Source organism: Pristiophorus japonicus, chromosome 6 (assembly GCF_044704955.1).
Source record: "Pristiophorus japonicus isolate sPriJap1 chromosome 6, sPriJap1.hap1, whole genome shotgun sequence".
Classification (NCBI taxonomy): Eukaryota; Metazoa; Chordata; class Chondrichthyes; family Pristiophoridae; genus Pristiophorus; species Pristiophorus japonicus.
The window spans coordinates 249,050,335-249,059,472 of record NC_091982.1 but is presented as its reverse complement, the minus strand read 5'-3'; the positions used below and the strand labels follow the sequence as shown (position 1 = coordinate 249,059,472).

General features: G+C 41.6%; 1 protein-coding gene across 1 annotated transcript; it reads right to left on the bottom strand.

Moving 5' to 3' along the window:
• Window positions 1–1,335: 1,335 nt before the first annotated feature.
• Window positions 1,336–9,094, bottom strand: LOC139265450 (extracellular calcium-sensing receptor-like). Its single transcript, XM_070882460.1, has 5 exons — window positions 8,837–9,094; window positions 6,802–7,635; window positions 6,394–6,621; window positions 2,347–2,470; window positions 1,336–2,240 (listed from the first exon to the last, which is right to left on the bottom strand). Exons 1-5 carry the CDS (start codon window positions 9,092–9,094, stop codon window positions 1,336–1,338), a joined length of 2,349 nt encoding a protein of 782 aa, XP_070738561.1.
• Window positions 9,095–9,138: the final 44 nt, after the last annotated feature.

Sequence of the window (9,138 nt, the reverse complement as noted above, 5' to 3'; positions counted from 1 at the left end):
AACTTGCAGAACGGCGATAATTAGAAAATGAAATTCAATACAGATAAGTGTGAGTCGGTACATTTTGGTAAGAGGATTAACGAGGTTACATATTACATACTTCTGGCAAATAAGTGTCTATATGGGGTAGAGGAGGGAGGGGGAGGATGCTGTGGGTACAGATAGGCAGATCACAAAAGATGCAGGATAGGTTCATAGGGCGATAGCAAAGCAAATAAACCATTGGGTCATGTGTACAAGAATAGATTTGAAAATCTGAGATGTTACATTAAACTTTGAGTACTGTGATTCTGGTATTTATTTTAAAAAGGTATATAGGGACAATGGAGAAGACTCAAAAATTAATTACTCCAATTATACCAGAACTGAGAGGTTAAATCTATCAAGAAATGTTCAACAGTCTGGTGCTCATTCACCTAGGAAAGAGAAAACGGAGGGTGAATTGTTCGAGGTTTTTAAGGTTATAAAACTATTTGGTAATTTAGAGGAGATGTTCCCTTTGCGGGGGAAATCACAGCGAGGTGTCATTAATATGAGATAGTCGCTAATAAATCAAATAGGCAATTCAGAGGCAACATCTTTACCCAAAGAGTGGTTAGAATGTCGAACTCGCCACCACAAGTTGCAGTTGAAGCGATTAGCATAGAAGCATTTAAGCGGAAGCTGGATACATACATGAGGAAGAAAGGAATAGAAGGATATGTTGATGGGGTAAGAGGGAAGAATGGTGGGAGGAGGCCCGTTGAAGCATAAACACCGGCATAGACCTGTTTGAGACAAATGGCCTATTCCAGTGCTATAAGTACTATGCAATACTATGTAAATGGAACGGCTTCTCACTGCATTTGATCATACACCAATTCATTCCAGGATTGAACAATCAAGCACGAAGTCACCATAATTTCAACCTCAATTAGTTTACCCTGACTGGGCCCCGGAACAAAAAGCTAGTTTTAATATCCGTTAATAGCAAGAATATAACCTATAATGTTCACAGACTGCGACTCAGTGCCTTGCAGGACGAAGCCAGTAATATACTAACATTGATAAATGCTTAAATATGAAATACATAAATGCGCAGGTGAATTAATGCATGCCATAATAACTGAGTCCAATATGTTTATTCATTATATGTTGAACTTTAATTCCACACTTTAAAGTCGATGTTTCCAGCAATATATTGTAGGACAGATGAATCACAGTAAAACGGTATACATAAGCTTTATAAGCGAATCGATTTGTAGACTATGAGTTAATTGCTACACAAAACCTTCGAACTAAAATTATGTGCCACCAAATATTCATACCACTATGGATAATCGTGCATTAAAGTTTCTATTCAACCCCTTTCCCCATTAGGAATTTCTTTGTATTTTTCTCTGGAGTTATCATGATAATGTAACATTTTGGAGCAAAAATGCAAAACAGCAATCCGAAGCAGGAGGCCAGGATCGCAAACACTTCCACCGCTACAGTGTATTTCCCAGGTGAACTCACAGAAGCTGGAATAAAAGTTATCCAAACGGCACAAAAGATAAGCATGCTGAAAGTTATACATTTAGCCTCGTTGAAATTATCTGGCAGCTTCCGGGCGAGAAAAGCCAAGACAAAACATAGACATGATAACAAAGCGATATAACCTGACACACAATAAAAGGCTGCAGAAGAACCCGCATCGCATTCTAAAATAATAATGTCCCTGTAATGGTTTGTGTTTCTCAGGGGAAATGGGGGCGCAGTGATCAGCCAAAGGGCACATATTAAACCCTGAGCGAATGTTAGAAGGAAAACACTTACACGCTGCTGTTTTTGACCAAACCATTTCATCCTGCTGTTGCTGGGATGCGTTGCTTTAAACGCCATCAGCATGAGGATGGTTTTCACCAAAACGCAGGAAATACACAGTACAAATGTAATACCGAACGCTGTGCGTCGTAACATACAAGACCAGTCCAACGGTTCGCCAATGAATGTAACTGAGCACAAAAAACAGCATGTTAATGCTAAAAGAAGGAGGAAGCTCAGCTCGGAATTGTTAGCTTTGACTAGAGGTGTCTCTCGATATTTAAAGAATAGAACAGCTATATTTATAGCCACGCACACTCCAAACAATGCAATGCTCGCCAATACAATTCCCAGGACTTCTGTGAAAGCCAGATATTCTATATTCTTTGGTATGCATTGATCTTTCCGCTCATTGGACCAGTATAGGACAGGACATTTGATGCAGTCTGTGGAGTCTAAGGGAAAAGGGAACATTATATAGTAAAGACGTGCAGTTTTAGATATCTCTGAGGATACTTGTCGAAATATGCATATTAAATTAAAATTTGTATCTCGACTCACCTGTAGTGTTACTGATCTCCCCATCCGCACAGGGAGTGCAGTCAAAGCAACAAACAGGTTGTCCTTTCCTCACCTTTTTCCTTGTTCCAGGAGAACAACTTTCAGAGCACACTGCACGGGGAATCTTCAAAGAAAGAAACGGTAGATTATCTACCTTGTGATGTCGATAGATACACTGCACATGGGCTTATTCCTAACATCAATATCTATGCCTTCATCAGTGAAATGTCACGTTTACAATTTAGGTTAAAGTTCATATCGTATTCCGAGACCTTCATATGTGTTACTGACTAAATTCCTGTCATTTATGAAGTCCAGGGAGCGCTCCATACCCGCTTTCTCACAATCAATGTCATCACAAACACATTAGCTGTTCATTTGGCATCATTATTGTTTGTGGATATTGTGCTGCGCCAAATAGCTACAAAACTTCAGGGCCTATACTTCAAAAACTATTCATCATCATCATCATCATAAGCAATCCCTCGAACCGAGGATGACTTACTTCCACTTCAAAAAGTTCACAGGTGTTTCTACAAAGGACCTATTATCCCAGGTCCCGAACTAAATCTTGAAGGGTGGAAGATGCCTGTGCGTGGATTTTTTTAACTTGGTGACAGTTGCACACCAGCCATCACACAGGCTTGACAGAGCTACTCTTGGTCCAGTAGCAAGGATTAATCAAGACGACTGGAGACCAGCTCTGCTGCATAGGCCAAGTGCACACACATATCGAAGTGTGGGCTGGCCCGTGCTACCCCTGTGCCGCTGGCCTCGAACTCACACCTCTCCTGAGCCCCGATCACATCCTTCTGCAATCTCTCGACGCTCCTTTGCCCAGGCCTCGCTGCTCCTGCAATACCTGCGCACACATCAATCACCGACCTAGAGCTTGGTGACGTCCCTCTTCACTCAAAACTATCATTTGGTTTGCCGTTATATGATACTTCATGAGGAGGTGAAAGGTGCTATATTAGTGATGATTTTGTTTTATTTTTTAATTTGATCTACAATTGGCACATGTCTGCCCAAGCCTCTAATCTGTCATCTTGCCGTCTCCTACATGCTCTCCAATCTGTAATGCCCATTGACTTGATGTTGGCCTAAAATTTGATAATATCTCACGGCTTTCGGCATCTGCACTCTCCAAACCCAGATTTTGTCGCCCATCAATAATGATGGGGAATAACGTGCTAACGTGTGCTTCAGAGGAAACCATGGACTCTATGCACATGGGACTACACGACTAATTCTGTCAATCAGAAAACAAACTTCTACTCTGTTTTCTATGTTTCAACCATTTTTCTACTATGTTTCCAATTCATTTGTAATATAATGCGTGTTAATATCACTATCTAGTATCTTATGTGGAATTTCATCAATCGATGCTTTGGACGATTATCAGACCCAAATCTCTCCCTGTAACCGGAGGCAATTGTAACCTAGCCCAGCGGTTAGGACACCAATGAAAACAGGTCAAATGCTGATTTTGCATCAGCCCAAATTTGACTTCTGGATTGAAGAAAAGGGTGAGCAATATTGGGCAGGGAGTAAGACCGGCGTTCATCCCGATCCCGTAATTCAGAGACTAGGGTCCTGAACTTAAAGAAAGGAAACTTCGACGGTATGAGACGTGAATTGGCTAGGATAGACTTGAGAATGATACTTATAAGGGTTGACGGTGGGTAGGCAATCACAGACATTTAAATATCACATGGATGAACTACAGCAATTGTACATCCCTGTGTGGCAGAAGAATAAAAAAGGGAAGATGGCTCAACCGTGACCAACAAGGGAAATTAGGGAAAATGTTAAATCCAAGGAAGTGGCATATAAATTGGCGAGAAAAAGCAGCGAACCTGAGGACTGAGAGAAATTTAGAATTCAGCAGAGGAGGACTAAGGATTTAATTAGGAGGGGGAAATGGAGTATGAGAGTAAGCTTGTAGGGAACATTAAAACTGACTGCAAAAGCTTCTATAGATATGTGAAGAGAAAATGATTAGTGAAGACTAATGTAGGTACCTTGCAGTCAGAATCAGGGAAATTCATAATGGGGAACAAGGAAATAGCAGACGAATTGAACAAATACTTTGGTTCTGTATTCACTAAGGAAGACACGAATAACCTTCCAGAAATACTAGGGGACCGGAGATCTAGGAAGAAGGAGGAACTGAAGAAAATCCTTATTAACCAGGAAAATGTGTTAGGGAAATTGTTGGAATTTAAGGCCGATAAATCCCCAGGGCCTGATAGTCTGCATCCCAGAGTATTAAGGAAGCGGTCCTAGAAATGGTGGATGCATTGGTAGTCATTTTCCAACATTCTATAGACTCTGGTTCAGTTCCTATGGATTGGAGGGTAGCTAATGTAACCCCACTTTTTAAAAAAGGAGGGAGAGAGAAAACAGCGAATTATAGACTGGTTAGCCTGACATCGGTGGTGGGGAAAATGTTGGAATCAATTATTAAATATGTAATAGCAGCGCATTTGGAAAGCAATGACAGGAACAGTCCAAGTCAGCATGGATTTATGAAAGGGAAATCATGCTTGACAAATCTTCTAGAATTTTTTGAGGATGTAACTAGTAGAGTGGATAAGGGAGAACCAGTGAATGTGGTGTATTTGGACTTTCAAAAGGCTTTTGACGAGGTCCCACACAAGAGATTAGTGTGAAAAATTAAGGCACATGGTATTGGGTAATGTATTGACGTGGATAAAGCACTGGTTGGCAGACAGGAAGTAAAGAGTGGGAATAAACGGGTCCTTTTCAGAATGGCAGGCAGTGACTAGTGGAGCGCCACAGGGTTCAGTGCTGGGATCCCAGCTATTTACAATATACATTAAAAATATGACGAAGGAATTGAATGTAATATCTCCACCAAGTTTGCAGATGACACTCAGCTTGGTGGCAGTGCGAGCTACAAGGAGGATGCTAGGAGGCTGCAGGGGGATTTGGACAGGTAACGTGAATGGGCAAATGCATGGCAGATGCAGTATAATGTGAATAAATGTGAGGTTATCCACTTTGGTTGTAAAAACAGGAAGGCAGATTATTATCTGAATGGTGACAGATTAGTAAAAGGGGAGGTGCAACGAGACCTGAGTGTCATGGTGCACCAATCATTGAAGGTAGGCATGCAGGTACAGCAGGAAATAAAGAAGGTAAATAGCATGCTGGCCTTCATAGCGAGGGGATTTGTGTATAGGAGCATGGAGGTCTTACTGCAGTTGTACAGGGCCTTGGTGAGACCACACCTTGAGTATTGTGTGTAGTTTTGGTCTTCTAATCTGAGGAAGGGCATTCTTGCTATTGAGGGAGTGCAGCGAAGGTTCACCAGACTGATTCCCGGGATAGCAGGACTGACATATGAAGAAAGACTGGAACGACTAGGCTTATATTCACTGGAATTTAGAAGAATGAGAGGGGATCTCATAGAAACATATAAAATTCTGACGCGATTGGACAGGTTAGATGCAGGAAGAATGTTCCCGATGTTGGGGAAGTCCAGAACCAGGGATCACAGTCTGAAGATAAGGGGTAAGCCATTGAGGACCAAGATGAGGAAAAACTTCTTCCCTCAGAGAAAGGTGAACCTGTGGAATTATCTACCACAGAAAGTTGTTGAGGCCACTTCGTTAGATATAATCAAAAGGGAGTTAGATGTGGCACTTACGGCTAAAAGGGATCAAAGGGTCTGGAGTTAAGCAGAAATGGGGTACTGACGTTGCATGATCATATCATGATCATATTGAATGGTGGTGCAGGCTCGAAGGGCCGTATGGCCTAATCCTGCACTTACTTTCTATGTTTCTATGTTTCTATGTTCCCAGCCCGGAGAGTTGATTAACATTGTGCCTTACCCCTTACCTAAATCAGATTACTTTCCTGCATGAAGTATCGGATTAATAAAGCCTGACCACCCTTTATAAACAGCTGTAGACTGGGTCTAGCTGTCGGGTTTCTGTGGCTATTCCAAATTAAAATGATTAGACATTAACTGTGAAATACATTAACATTATAGCCAGTTTCAATTGGCAGACATACCTCCAGCTCACCACCGCTCCAGATAATGTGCTTCGGATTGAGCACCAGTTCTTTCCCCGGAGGTGCTGAGCCATTATAATGTCCAACTATTTTAACATCAACAGCGCCTTTTGCATTATTTTGCCAGTTCACAAAGTCGTACCCGGCTGCTGGATTGCCATTATCATCGAATTGCACCTTCTCACCAGTTTTCGTAGTGAAATATACGGATTTCATGTAATGGAGCAGCTTTAGAAAATAATGGGACAGACGTCTTTAGGGACTTTACAGGTAAAGACACGATTTTTACATTTGAAGATGATACTGTTCGAATAATATTTCCCAAACTCTATTTCACAGATATTTGTTTACATTGAACGACTTGTCTTGCCATTAAAATGAATGAAATTAATTGGGGATCTTCCCTACCTGCCACGGTTGAAAGTTTGAAACATGTGCACAGCTACTATTTGTAAATGGTCCTTTGCCATTTTCACAGGAAAACATGTTATGAAGCGAGTGTGCGAAGGTATAAACCGCTTTATATACATTGTAGGAACTTCCGTCCATCGATAGGTCAGTATAGACATTGTATATTTCATTCAAGGTTTCAGTTCCGGTGCATTGAGGGAGCCGAGAAGATGAACCTACTTGGCTTCTGTTATTATCTAATATTAGAGCGCATCTGAACGTCGTTTCCCAAAACTCCCTTACTAAACTGTTACCGGGAAACACAGAAGGATGGACCCTGAGCAGGAATTCCCGCAGACCTGGAACTTCTACCGCTCGGACCGCAGTTCCGATTGCCCCGGTGAGGAACCTCGATCTTTTATCTGGAGCAATAATATCCGCTGTGATCCAACCTTCACTTCCTATCCATTGTATTCCAGTGAGGTTTTGCCGTAAAATCTCCTCAAACAAAATTCGCATATCCCCGGATTGCGCAAAAGCCACCACGACTTTTGCAGTCGATGTTTTTATCATTTGTATAATTTTTCTAATCTTTTCTGCAGGATCGGTTCTGTAAAACGATTCGGAGAAGGCAATGCAAATGCCTAACTTCTCCGCAGCTTCTCGAAACGCTTTCATTCCCGAGATGCCATAGTCATTGTTGCTTTGAATGGTTCCAATCCAAGTCCATCCAAACTCCTTAACAAGTTGCACCAAAGCCTTGGATTGATGGTAGTCACTTGGTATTGTTCTATAAAAGGTTGGATATTGGTTCCTATTACTGAGACAGACACACGTGGAAAAGTAACTAACCTGCATCCAATCAAATAGAGAAAAATGAAAACAACTATGACGTTGAAATAAGCATATTTTGGATTTGCAAATATTCGAAAGTCTTTGGAATGAAGAAGAAAAAATATTAATAAATTGTAATTGAATGGTTGCGGTAAATTATGAAGCTGTGTGCATGCTATAGAATTAATGTTACAATCAATGGACAGTGACCAGCCCCGACCATAATAGTACATTTAATCAGAAAACCAAATCACGATTTTACTTTGACAAGTTCAAGAAGAATCAAAAAGAGATAAGAAAGAAGGAACTGGCATTAATATAGGGAAGTTCGCGCTTTAAGGTCATCACAACGCACTTTAAGTACTTTTGAAATGTATGCACTGTTGTAATGTAGGAAATCCAATAGCCAGTTTGGGCAAAGCAATGGCTTACAGACAGCAAAATCATATCATGAGATAATATATTCTAATGTTGTTAGTTGATAAGGAAATAGTAATCAGGACACCGGGGAGAAATCCCCAGCTCTTCTTCATGAGTGGCATGGGACCTTTTAAATGCACCTCAGATATCAGACATCGGTTTAGCTAGGAAAGATTAGATAAGCTGCGGTTGTTTTCTTTGGAATATAGGAGACAAGGGGAGATTGTATTGAGGTATATAACATTATGAGGGGCCTAGATAGGGTGGATAGTAAGGACATATTTCCCTTAGCAGAGGGGCCAATAAACAGGGGGCATGGATTTTAAGTAATTGATAGGCGGTGTGGAGTGGATTTGAGGAGAAATGCTTTCATCAAGACGGTAGTGCCTGAAAGGGTGGGAGACGCCGAAACCATCATAGCATTTAAAAAGAACTTGAAGTGCCGTAACCTACAAGGCTACACACCAAGAGCTGGAAAGTGGGATTACACTGGATAGCTCTTTTTCGGCCGGCGCAGACATGATGGACCGAATGGCCTCCTCTGTGCTGTAAATTTCTACGACTCTATCTCATCGGAAAGATGCCACCTCCGGAAGTGCAGCGCTCCCTCTGTACTGAACTGGGGGAGTCAGTCTAGATGTTATGCTCAAGTCTCTGGAGTGGGACTTGAACCCAAGACCTCCTGATTCACATGCTACCCACTGAGCCACAGCTGTCACCTAATTATACATCACGGTAAATATCTAGCAATTATTTATATAATAGTGATAGTGACCGCAGTAATTGGGCCGAATCTCACCATTGGTATTTTAAAAGGACCGATGGTTCTTGCCACTGCTATAGACTCTGAGGATCCATCGCCACCAACAATACCAGCGACATTGAGAGACCCGTGACAGATGTGACCCACATTTGTCTCTTCCTGCCCATTAACCAGAGCCAGAGCGACTTTTGTTGCAATCTTGGAGGACGCACAGTCATCGTGAATCCTGTAGCCCAGTGTCGTGTTCGGGAGAAGTGTCTCATCCTTGTTTATTTCCTCTACGGCAAAAATCATAGCCTGCACATAACGAAACGCCCTTAATTCAAAACTGCGGAACA

What these genes read in the sequence shown, in the direction of transcription:
- LOC139265450 (XM_070882460.1), bottom strand. Translation starts at nt 9,094, where the DNA reads ATGATTTTTGCCGTAGAGGAAATAAACAAGGATGAGACACTTCTCCCG. An exon ending in CAAACTTTCAACCGTGGCAG is followed by an intron (nt 6,622 to 6,801) that starts GTAGGGAAGATC and finishes TATTTTCTAAAG; the next exon opens with CTGCTCCATTACATGAAATC. An exon ending in GGAGCGGTGGTGAGCTGGAG is followed by an intron (nt 2,471 to 6,393) that starts GTATGTCTGCCA and finishes CTTTCTTTGAAG; the next exon opens with ATTCCCCGTGCAGTGTGCTC.